Source organism: Dermochelys coriacea, chromosome 2 (genome assembly GCF_009764565.3).
Source record: "Dermochelys coriacea isolate rDerCor1 chromosome 2, rDerCor1.pri.v4, whole genome shotgun sequence".
Taxonomy (NCBI): domain Eukaryota; kingdom Metazoa; phylum Chordata; order Testudines; family Dermochelyidae; genus Dermochelys; species Dermochelys coriacea.
Window position 1 is genome coordinate 253,783,178 of NC_050069.1, and position 12,934 is coordinate 253,796,111.

Sequence of the window (12,934 nt, forward strand, 5' to 3'; positions counted from 1 at the left end):
TGGCCCTCCTGATATCTTTCCTACATGCCCGAGCAATATTTTTATACTCTTCCCTGGTCATATGTCCAAGCTTCCACTTCTTGTAAGCTTCTTTTTTATGTTTAAGATCCGCTAGGATTTCACCATTAAGCCAAGCTGGTCGCCTGCCATATTTACTATTCTTTCGACTCATCGGGATGGTTTGTCCCTGTAACCTCAACAGGGATTCCTTGAAATACAGCCAGCTCTCCTGGACTCCCTTCCCTTTCATGTTAGTCCCCCAGGGGATCCTGGCCATCTGTTCCCTGAGGGAGTCAAAGTCTGCTTTCCTGAAGTCCAGGGTCCGTATCCTGCTGCTTACCTTTCTTCCCTGCGTCAGGATCCTGAACTCAACCAACTCATGGTCACTGCCTCCCAGATTCCCATCCACTTTTGCTTCCCCCACTAATTCTACCCGTTTTGTGAGCAGCAGGTCAAGAAAAGCGCTCCCCCTAGTTGGCTCCCCTAGCACTTGCACCAGGAAATTGTCCCCTACGCTTTCCAAAAACTTCCTGGATTGTCTATGCACCGCTGTATTGCTCTCCCAGCAGATATCAGGAAAATTAAAGTCACCCATGAGAATCAGGGCATGCGATCTAGTAGCTTCCGTGAGTTGCCGGAAGAAAGCCTCATCCACCTCATCCCCCTGGTCCGGTGGTCTATAGCAGACTCCCACCATGACATCACTCTTGTTGCACACACTTCTAAACTTAATCCAGAGACACTCAGGTTTTTCCACAGTTTCGTACCGGAGCTCTGAGCAGTCATACTGCTCCCTTACATACAGTGCTACTCCCCCACCTTTTCTGCCCTGCCTGTCCTTCCTGAACAGTTTATAACCATCCATGACTGTACTCCAGTCATGTGAGTTATCCCACCAAGTCTCTGTTATTCCAATCACGTCATAATTCCTTGACATCACCAGGACCTCCAGTTCTCCCTGCTTGTTTCCAAGGCTTTGTGCATTTGTATATAAGCACTTGATATAACCTGTTGATCGCCCCTCATTCCCAGTATGAGGCAGGAGCCCTCCCCTCACAGACCTTCCTGCCTGTGCTTCCTCCCGGTATCCCGCTTTCCCACTTACCTCAGGGCTTTGGTCTCCTTCCCCCGGTGAACCTAGTTTAAAGCCCTCCTCACTAGGTTAGCCAGCCTGCTGGCAAAGATGTTCTTCCCTCTCTTCGTAAGATGGAGCCCGTCTCTGCCCAGCACTCCTCCTTCATGGAACACCATCCCATGGTCAAAGAATCCAAAGCCTTCTCTCCGACACCACCTGCTTATCCATTCGTTGACCTCCACGATTCGACGGTCCCTACCCAGGCCTTTTCCTTCCACGGGGAGGATGGACGAGAACACCACTTGCGCCTCCAACTCCTTTATCCTTCTTCCCAGAGCCACATAGTCCGCAGTGATCCGCTCAAGGTCATTCTTGGCAGTATCATTGGTGCCCACGTGGAGAAGCAGGAAGGGGTAGCGATCCGAGGGCTTGATGAGTCTCGGCAGTCTCTCCGTCACATCACGAATCTTAGCCCCTGGCAAGCAGCAGACTTCTCGGTTTTCCCGGTCAGGGCGGCAGATAGATGACTCAGTCCCCCGGAGGAGAGAGTCCCCGACCACCACCACCCGCCTTCTCCTCTTGGGAGTGGTGGTCGTGGAACCTCCAACCTCAGGACATCGCATCTCATGCCTCCCAACACCAGGATATCCTGGTGTTGCCCACACCAGCTACCGCAGTATCCCTGTCTAAGGGTAAACCCGCTTTGGGGTCCTTTCTATAACTCCCTGTCTCAGCGGCACTACTCCCCATCATGGGGGACGGAACCACTAGGCCTCGAAGGCGGAGAGGCAAGCTTGGCAAAGCCCTCGCCAGTGTCCGGACTCACGGCACCGCCTGCAGGATTCAAGAGGCACCTCGCCCGTGACCTGGCACAGGTCTATAGAAGTCCACCCAGTGCTTCACCCATGGCTCATCTCTGGTCACGGGCCCAAGACAGTCTGTCACAGGAGTGGAGTTGTTGGCTCGCTGGTACGCGTCCTCGCAACACAGATCCCCTAGGTCGGGAGGAACGTCTGCCTGGAGACTGACCCAGTGCAGGTCCCGGTCCCTCTCCGATCTTGGTACTGGTTGAGCAGCATGAGGCTTAGGTTGCTGGAACGCCGTCGCTGATTCGCTGAACGTCACTGGTCTCCAAGGACCTGCAGAACGGACTCGTCCCGAGTGGAGAGTTTCCCTTCCAGGCACAGCAATTGGCACCACAGCGATCAGAATTGCCGATCTACTCACTCGTGGTCATCTGAGAGCAACCACTCGGCCTCGAGCTCCAGCACCGGACAGGAGTCGTTGCTGGTGGATCAAAACCCAATACCAGTGGTCCCCTCAACATCAGCGGTACCGCCAACTACCCCATGGCCCCAGGGCCAATGACTGGCTGCCTGGTACTCATGTAACCCCTGGGGCTTTACCCAGTCTTCACAAGGGCTCAGGGTGGTGGCAGGGGCCTTGAACAAAACGTCGGCCTCGGTATCCCGCCCTCCCCCAGAGTCAGCCATTTTTGAAGAGGGAACCCCTCAGGCTCATGCAGACCCCGGGGATCAGCCAGCTGGACCACCAATGGACATGTCAGACCCCATGGCACCAGCTTCCTCCTCATCTTTGCCTGTTGAGGCAATTTTGCAGGGGCCCCTCACCCAGTTCCTCAAGATGATGCTAAGGCTCATCAAGAGCTGTTGAAAAGAGTTGCCTCTAACTTGGGGCTCCAGGCGGAGGAGCTGGAGGAACTGTCGGACTCCCTATTCGATGTCCTCTGCTCAACTGCACCGGCCAGGGTGGCTCTGCCCCTCAATGAAGGGGTATCTAAGATCACAAACGTCCTGTGGCAGACCCCCTCATCCCTGCCCCACATCTCCAAGAGGGCAGAAAGGAAGTACTTTGTGCTGGTTAAGGATCATGAGTACTTATGTACAGACCCAGCCTCAAGCTTCCTGGTAGTAGTGACTGTTAATGAGCGGGAGAGACAAGGCCAACCAGAAGCTACTCCTAAGAATAAAGATTCAAAGAGGCTAGATTTGTTCGGACGCAAAGTTTTTATTCATCCTCCATTTGAGGGTGGCCAACCACCAAGCCCTCCTTGGCTGCTATGACTTCAATATGTGGCAAGCCATGGCCAAGTTTGAGGATTCGCTTCCCGAGGACACCAGGAAGGAGTTCCGGGCGATTCTTGATGAGGGCAAGGCTGCAGCCAGAGCAGCCCTGCAAGCAGCCTCGGAAGTGGCGGACTCCGTGGCATGCACCATGGCCTCAGCCATCTCCATGTGGAGGGTGTTCTGGCTTCTTCTCTTGGGTTTGTTGACGGGGAGGCCCATCAGTCCATACAGGACCTTCCCTTTGATAGCCAAGCGCTGTTTGATGAGTAGACAGACAATAAATTACATAGGTTGAAGGACTCCTGTACTACATTGAAAATCTTAGGGCTCTACATCCCAGGTCCAGCCCATAAGCAGTTCAAACTGCAATATCCCAGGGTCAAAGGAGCCAACCCAGGCAGGAGATAGTTCATGAGAAGAGCAGAGGCCACAAATGTCTCCAGAGCCACCAACCTCCGCCCTCTACCCAAATGGGCGCCTAACTCAACAGGCAGGGTGGCAAGCAGGTTTTTTGAGGATGCGTCTGAGGGTGACCTACCAGACTGTACCCCAAATCCATCCTCCCTATGTTTCTCCAACCACCTTACTTTTTTTCCTCACTGCATGGACCGCGATAACTTCGGACCGCTGGGTCCTCAACACAGAGGCCCAGGGCTATACCCTCCAGTTTCTTTCTGCCCTACCCCTAATCCCTTCCCTGTCCCTCTTCAGGGACCCTTCTCGTCTCTCCACATAGGAGGTGAAGGGCCTGCTGTAGCTGGGAGTGGTGGAAGAAGTTCCTCACGAGTACAGGAACAAGGGATTCTGTTCCCGGTACTTTCTAAGACCCATCCTGGATCTGTGAGACCTCAACAAATATCTAAAGAAGTTGAAGTTCTGCATGGTCTCCCTGGCCTCCATCATCCCCTCCCTGGATCCGGGAGATTGGTATGCTGCCCTCGATTTGAAGGTTGTGTACTTTCATATCGTGATCTTCCAAGGACACAGAAGCTTCCTTTGCTTCACAGTGGGGTCGGACCACTACCAGTTTGCCATTCTCCCTTTTGTCCTAGCAACAGCACCAAGGATGTTTACCAAGTGCATGTCAGTTGTAGCAGTTTACCTCAGGCATCGGGGTATTCAAATATACCCATATCTCAATGACTGGCTGGTCAAAGGCCATTCCAGGCCTCCAGTCCTAAGGGACATCGCGATGCTACAGGTCACGTGCCAGTCCCTGGGCCTATTGGTGAATGACAAGAAGTCAAAGTCAATGTTAGTTCCGATGCAAAGGATAGCGTTCATTGGAGCGGTGTTCGACTCCACCTGCACCAGAGCTTTCCTGTTGCAGGAGAGGTTCCAGATGATGTTGGGACCTCATCGGGGGGGGGGGGTGTTCTGCGTTCCCTCTAACCACAGCCAGGGTATGTCTGCATGTGCTGGGCCACCTGACAGCATGTACATATGTTGTCCACCATGTAAAGCTCAGAATGCAACCCTTGCAGCAGTGGCTAATGACAGCTATTTCCAGTCCAAAGATCACCAAAGGTTGTTACCGTCCCATCGGTGATACTTACCTCCCTGAGATGGTGGACCGATCCCAAGGCAGTCCTGGGAGGAGTTCCGTTCGACAGCCTGCTCCACTCGGTCGAACTGATATCGGACACTTCGGACATCGGTTGATGAGCGCATCTAGGCGAGATACAGATCCAAGGGACGTGGTCCCCGAAGATGATGTTGCACATAAACGTCATGAAGTTCAGAGTGGTACGTTTGGCCTGTGGGGTCTTCCTGACGCATCTGTCAGGCAAGGTGGTGAGAGTATTGACCACAATACGGCCTCAATGTTTTACATCAACAGACAAGGTGGAGTATGCTAGTCAGCTCTGTCAAGAGGCTTCTCTGATTGTGGGATTTCTGCATCAAGCACGTGATGCACCTGGAGGCCTTTCACCTCCCCAATGTGACCAGATCACCTCAGCAGGTCTTTTTTCTCTCCCCACAAATGTTTGCTGCATCCGGAGGTAGCCCAAATGCTCTTCCAGAGATGGGGAACTCTGCAAGTGGACCTGTTCGCCACCAGACAGAACAGAAAATGTCATCAGTTCTGTTCCCTGCAGGGTCTGGGCAAGGGCTCTCTCTCCTACGCCTTCCTCCTGTCATGGTCGGAGGGCGGCGGGGTGGAGGGTCTGATGTATGCATTCCCATTGATCCTGCTCATTAGCAGAGTCCTGTCAAAAGATCGAGAGAAGGCCCAGGTCATCATGATCAGTCATCGTGGCATGGCCATGCCAACATTGGTTCAGCACGCTTTTGAACCCAGTGGCAACCAATCCCTGGCCCCTTCCTGACCGACCGTGTCTGATTTTGCAAGATCATGGGTGCTTCCTCCACCCCAACCTCACCTCCCTCCACCTCACAGCATGGATGCTGCATGGTTGAACCCAGAGGAGCAGGCTTGCTCTGATGAGGTCCAGCAAGTCCTCTTGGAAAGCAGGAAGCCTTCCACCAGAGCAACCTACCTGACCAAGTGGACGAGGTTCACCCACTGGGCATCTGAGCATAACCTCTCTCTGTCGTGCTCCTCCTGACAATCTGTCTTACATTACCTGCTTCATCTTAAGAACCAGGGACTGGCCCTCTCTTCCATCATGGCGCATCTTGCGGCCATCTCATTTTTCCACCCACTATCCAAGGTCAGATGATGTTCTCGCACAACGTGTCAATCAGATGCCTGAGAGGCCTTGAGAGGCTCTTCCCGCCAGCCTGGGCGCCTGTGCTACCGTGGGACCTTAGCTTGGTTCTTTCTAGGCTCACGGGTCTGTTCTTTGAGCCTATGGGCTACTGCTCCCTTTCCCACCTGTCATGGAAGGTTGCTCTCCTTGTGGTGATAACATCAGCGAGACGAGTGTCAGAAATGAAAGCCCTGACATCAGAGCCGCCGTATATGATGTTTTGCAAGGACAGAGTTCATCTGTGACCCCATCCGGCCTTTCTACCGAAAGTGGTGTCTTCCTTCTATGTCAACCAGGAGATCTTCCTCCCGGTGTTTTGTCCCAAGCCACACACCACTAGTGAGGAAAAGAGGCGGCAAACGTGCCGTGGGGTTTTACCTGTAGCGTACCAAGCCCTTCCACAGGTCGACCTAGCTCTTCATCGCGACAGCGGACAGAATGAATGGCCTTCTCGTGTCCTCGCAGAGGATTTCCCACTGGATCATCTCCTGTATCCGGTCCTGTTACGACAGTGGTGGGCAACCTGTGGCCGCGGTTCGCTGTTCCCGGCCAATGGGAGCTGTGGGAAGCAGTGGTCAGCCCACGCCTCTTCCCGCAGCTCCCATTGGCCAGGAACGGCGAACTGCTGCCACTGAGAGCTACGGGCGGCCGTGCCTGTAGACGGTCAATGTAAACAAACTGCGGCCCACCAGTGGATTACCCTGATGGGCCCATTCGACCAGAGACCAGGCATCCTCTGCCACCTTCCTGGCGCACATTCCTATCCAGGACATTTGCAGAGCCGCAGTGTGGTCTTTGGTTCACGCGTTCATGGCACATTATGCCATCACTCAGCTGGCCAGAGGTGACGCTGGGTTCAGCAGAGCTGTGTTGCAGTCTACACGTCCATGAACTCCTACATGCCTTCGTTGGTACTGCTTGGGAATCACCTAGTATGGAATGGACATAAGCAAGCACTTGAAGAAGAAAAGACAGTTACCTGTTCCGTAACTGGTGGTCTTTGAGATGTTGCTCAAGTCCATTCCATGATCCGCTCTCCTTCCCCCACTGTCTGAGTTTCCGGCAAGAAAGAATTGAGTGTGGGGGAGCTGGCGGTGCCCTTTATACCGCGACTTGTGCGCACTGCTCCAGAGGATGCCGAAACCTGTCCTCTATGGATAGCACTGAGGGAAAAACTTTCAGTGCATGTGGCGAACACCTAATATGGAATGGACACGAGCAACACATCTTGAAGAACACCAATTACGGAACAGTTAACTGTCGTTTTTAAATTCATACAAAGAGAAGCTGTTCCCAAGTAATGCATTTTTAAATCATTATGAATGAATGTGTTTTTAAAGATGAATAAGCAAGAGAACACACTTGTCATATTGATGTATGAAAGAACTTGGCTTTGTTTGCAAAACTTACTTGCTTCTACAAGTATGCTGTTGTTTTTTAACTGAGGCCAGCACTTAAGATGTAAAAACACTCCACTGACATGAAGTCTGTTAAGCAGAGGACTCTGTTTGGAACTGTGGGCTTGTTAGGTTAACGAACATTTTAATTAAAAATTTGGTTTTAATGGTTTACCAGATCATTCAAGCACATGGCGGCACTGTGGACCCTACACTTACAAGCAGATGTACGCATCTTCTCTGTGAAAGCCAAGTCAGTAATATGTATGCTCAGGTAAGCAAAATTAATAACATAAGTTGACACATGCTCATGTACTGAAGTATCATTGAAGTATGTCAGTGTTTGCAGGTTTTGTTGTACAGAATAAATAACACACTATGGGTCAAGTTCTTCAGTTTTCACTAACACAAAACACATTCCATTGCTGTTTATGGGAATTTGTCTCAGTAAAGACTGCAAGATTTGTCACCATATTAATAACTTCATAGCTCCAACAGGGAAAGAAGTTGACATCATATGTGAAACTGTCACAGTTTTTAGATTCACAGTGTGGAGTATCAATACAAAGAATTGGAGAAATTATGAGACCCTGCAATTTAAGACTAGAAAGTAGATTTTTAGAGTAGTTCTAGATTAAATATTTACATTTTTTTTTTATTATTTCTTTAACCTGCTGTGTGCTTGTCTTTCTGACAACTTGTGATCTGATCTCATTAATTCACCATTTTCCTTTTAAGTGGAAGTTGTTTTATAAGTAAGACTACAATGTTCAGTATTTCAGCAGATACGTGATTTGTACATACAATTGAAAATAAGTGATAAAGTGGAACCATACAGTATAAAACTTACATTCCTTTTTGGAACTCCATTACTGTAAAAAACAAAAAAAACAACAACAACAACAACAAAAAATCTACCAGTTAGACTGTACTTGTACATAAAATCCAGACCAATTTATCCTGAAATATACATACATGTTTAAATTATATAAATTGCAACTAATTTTATAATTATATAAATTTTATAATTTATAATACAAAGTAAAACTTTGTAGGTTTTGTTGGGTTTTTGTCAGGAGACATGAGCTGCACCTAATTTGCATTGAAACGCATATATTTTACATTCTATTTTTAATCAAAAATAAATGCACACAATCCTAATACTTGCTACAGAGGCTACAAGAGAAAATCAGAGTGTATACTGGCACTGTTTCTCTCAATCCTCCTTTTAACAGGCTTTATAAGAAATGGTTCTACTATTATTTTATTAATTAATATGGAAGGGGGGTTAATCAAAATTCAAAAATGATTTTTAAACAACTAGTTCTGGCACCCTAAGGGGAGGAAAAGCATGAATAAAGTGTAACGTTCCTTTAAAATTAGTTTAATCTAGGACCACAAACACTAAAATGCTTACATAGGGTTATTGTGTGGTGCCTCTATGGGATATGGTTGAGCGCTTCAGTTGTGCATTTCTTATCTTAACATGTTTTGGATTTCCTTTAAGTGTAACCTCCACTCTGAATTTCCTGGGTTTATAATTTTCAGTTTTAGGATAATTGTAATTTGTAATATTTGTTTACCTTAGCTTACTCTCAGCCATAACTGCATCTTACCATAGCTTTTTGTCTAGGAACAGAATCCATGAATAAGATTTCAATTACTTTTTCTTATGTGGAAAGTTTGAAGAGTCTGTGTTCCGTTATTAAAATCACATGGGACAAGGAAAAGACTGATACAAATGGTAAATTTTCAAGGGACCTGGTTTTTAATTTAATATTTGAACTCATAAGCTAACTAATAGATTTACCTGTACATTCTCAGAAAATTCATTCTCTACTCAAATAGTAAGTGCTGTAAGTTTGAGGAGGATTTGCTCTGTTTTTCATAGATTGTCTCTTTTAAGTGAAGAATGGAACACAAATCTTAACTACAGAGTTCTTCTTTGAGTAGATGCAGCCACATACTGTATTCCATTTCGGTGTGCATGCAACCAGCTCACTAGAGCCAGAAAATTTTGCCTAGCAGCACCAATAATGGTGTTGCACTGACCCCTCAGTTCAACAAGTGGGAGTTGGAATCAGAGCTCTTTGTGGTTTCACATCACAATTCTCTCTCAGTTACTGAGAGCTTTTTCTGTATATGGTTGTATAGTTAGTATCCTGTTTAGTGTTAGTATAGTTAGTTGCCTTGGATGATGCCCTCACCAGGGTTCAAACACTGCCCATCTGTTGGGGGGAGGGGTAATCCCCACAAGGTGCTTGTTCTGTTTGGGTGAGGGTCACGCCAAGGAGCGGTGTTCAGTTTGTAAATTGTTCACTAAAAGGACTCAGGTGGCTAGAGACCTTTCCTTTAGGCATCACCTCCTTGAGCAGGCCTTGAGGCCTGTTTGAGCACTGAGGCCCATGTTGGATCAGAGGTCACCCTTTGGCTTGGTGAGTAATGCCACTCCCTGCTTTAGGGCTGGCATCTCTCCCAAGAGATGAAGAAGCCATTTGCCCTCCTCGAGTTCACAAGGAAAAGGTCTCATAAGAGCAGTCAGGACTGCTCCAGATTTTATAGAGATTCTTTTTCTTTGTCTAAAAAGAGTACGGACCGGCACTGTGCCACTGCCAGCATACAGAATGGAGCACTTTCTTCAGACCGCTCAGTGGTACTGCGTAGAAACTTGAGAGTCTCCGTACCATTGACTCTGGTGTCGGTTCCTTACATGCAGTTCTCTAAAGACAAAGTGACCTTCTGGCCACACCTGAAGTGGTGTCTCAATTTTACTTGAACCAGTATATCTACCTGTCTTCTGTCCCAAGCTACATTCAGTCTTGGAGGACCAGTGTCTTCATTCGCTGGATGTTAGACGCTGTCTCTCCTTTTATCTGAAGAGGACTAAACCCTTTCATACTTTGCCTTTTCAGTTGAAGGGACAAGCAGTCTTTTCACAGACAGTCTCCAGGTGGATAACTTCCTGCATGAAGATTGCATATGAAATAACACGAGCTGTGCCCTCTCAATGGGTGCGAGCTCACTCTGTGAGGACATAGTCTACGTCAATGTTGTTTTTAAGTGACGTTTCAGAATTGGATGTTTGCAGGTTTGCCACTTGGTCTTCTGTGCATACATTTACCAACCATTATGCCATTACTGCGGCATCCAGAGCAGATGCAAACTTTGTTAGAGCAGTCCTGCAGTCGTTGTTTAAGTGGATGCCAGGCCCCAACTACTGCAGGTACTGCTTGTGAGTCACCTAAATGGAATACACGTCTGAATCTACTCAAAGAAGAAACAGTTACTGTAACAGTGGTTCTTCGAGATGTGATGTAAATGTGTATTCTACATCTACTCCATCCCTTCTGCATTAGAGTCTATTGATTTTTGGTGTGAAGGAACTGAGGAGGGTTGCAGCCGTGCTGCCTCGTGGAGCCAGGGGAAGGGTTACACCCAGGAGGTGTGAGCTTCACCCCCCAACTAGTACTTCTAGGCAAAATCTCTGGCTCTGGTGCTCTGGGTGTGTACATACCTACGTAGAGTACACATCTGCATCACATCTCAAAGAGCTGTAGTTACTATAAGTAACAGTTTCCTTTGACCAGCTCCTCCATAATATTACAAGAGAAATAAAATGTATATTCTGGAACACCCAGGTCTAGTGTTCATAGTATGTCTGAAGGAGATGTAGTGTGAAAGAGGGCACCTAAAGGGCTGGGGAAAAGAAGTATATCCTCTGGGAGCTCAAAAGAGCAAAATACACCTTTTTAATGGGTTACATGGGTGTCCTAGCATACTGTTTTTAATATAGGTTAAAGCTAGAGTAACAACTTCTAACTGTATATACATGTGTTGGTAGGCTGTGAGAGAAAGGAAGAGGTGCATCACAGCACACTGGCTGAACTCCATCTTGAAGAAGAAGAAAATGATACCACCACATCGAGCTCTTCATTTTCCAGTGGCATTCCCACCAGGAGGAAAACCATGCTCTCAGCACGTAAGAAACCCCCAAGTTAAAAAAACTAGCATTTTCTTTAGAAGCTTAATTGCACTGAGTATTGAATATTTGTTGTATTGGGGCAGCATTTAAGTATCTATTACATATCCAGAAAATACCTAATTGAAGTAAAATGTGGACTCCTTTTCCCAATGGTGGAATTGGCTTCAGATACATGTAAATAAAGGATTTTCTCTTGTTATTATAAGTGGTAGTTAGAACTTTCCACTTCTCTGGTGTGTACCATCCATAGATCTCAAAGTGTTTTACGCATTAATGAGTTTTAAGCCTCACAACAACACCCTTTAATAGTTCTCCCTCTTACACAGGAAGAAATTAAGGCACAGAGATTAAGCAAATTGTCAAGATCGCACAGCAAGAATCGAGATTAGAATCTAGGTCCCCTGTTCTTTAACCACTAGACTGTGATAACTTTTCTCTAACTTCATAGATGCTAATGTTCTTGCAACTGTAGCAGTTTTTATGTTTTGGTTTTTAATGCTCAGCATTGGGAAATCCCAATTTGCAGGATCCAAAAGAATAATGAAACCTCTTCTTTGACTGATAACGAACCATCCACAAACTCAAGAGATTGGATTTTGATACTTAAGGTTGAGAAATGATATTTTTATGAGTGCAATGGATGGCATCTTAGTTGCATCACTTTCATTAACACTAACGGCAAAACTCGCCACAAGAAATTGAACTTTCCCCATACAGGTCCTGATCCTTCAAACATTTGTATGTGAAGTCACTGAGTAATGTTTGCATGATTGGGGCCAAAACCAGTAGTTTCAGTTCCTGTAACTTTTATGAGAAGATTTTGAATTCAAGTAAGGAGAGACGTGTAGCATAGGAGATAGCTATATTAGGATGATGCTTTCTTTTAACTGGGAATAAAGGCTGGAAAATTTTTCAATGAGCAGAATTTAATGTTTGCATTGATGCCTGAAGCAGGATTTGTAAAGGCCAAAAGCAAGCTATTAATTTGGATGTTAAAATATTACTTTAATCTTGAGTGCATTCTCAATGAAGAAAAGTAGATGAGGACTTCATAGGGGTTAGACAGCAAGAAATCAAGTAGTCAGTCAGTACTTTTCAGTTCATTGCAGTATAGAAACCGATCTCATTGGTCCCAGATCTCATTACTGTGGACCTGCACTTGAGCCAGGAGTATATTAAGGGAGCAAAATCAGCTTGAAGTTACCTTTTGTGCTCCCCGTATTCTGAGGAAGCTAGGGTCCTGCTGTGCTCCTGGTGTAAATTAGTCTAGTTTAGTTTCAGAGCCCTAGGAAGGAGAGAACAGTTGCAGTGCCACAGCCATGGCATGTGGGAGTGGGAGAAATGCTGTTGTAGAGCCCTTATACCTGCTGAAGAGGCACCCTATGCTTGGGCATTCTTGGGAGTCTGTTTCCAGTCCTCTGAGACTCCTTTTTACTGCTAGAGCTGCAGAAAAGGGCTTTAGTGTATCTGAGAATTGGACCCATTGCTTCTAATGTATTATAATATGCATAAATAACAATTTATTAAGTATACGGGTACAGAAATTCAGGTTTGCTGTAGCCCAAACAAACACTGCGGTTGAAATTAGGTTTGTTTCCTAGGAATCCTGGCAATCCTTTCTTGGTTCACAAGTAGCATTCTTTAGTAGTCTTGGATAGCTGTCATTTCTCATTATTGGT

General features: G+C 46.8%; 1 protein-coding gene across 5 annotated transcripts in view; it reads left to right on the top strand.

Moving 5' to 3' along the window:
• The window catches only part of PAXIP1 (PAX interacting protein 1), a 93,593-nt gene that overhangs the window by 46,181 nt on the left and 34,478 nt on the right, over window positions 1-12,934 (top strand). For all 5 annotated transcript variants that reach the window (XR_005291213.2, XM_043509654.1, XM_038390989.2 and 2 more), the window contains 2 exons: window positions 7,452-7,547; window positions 11,115-11,252. Coding sequence is in view for 4 of the 5 variants with exons in the window: in XM_043509654.1 (XP_043365589.1) it covers window positions 7,452-7,547; window positions 11,115-11,252 (234 nt within the window). In the remaining variant the exon portion in view is untranslated. The remainder of the gene's footprint in view (window positions 1-7,451; window positions 7,548-11,114; window positions 11,253-12,934) is intronic.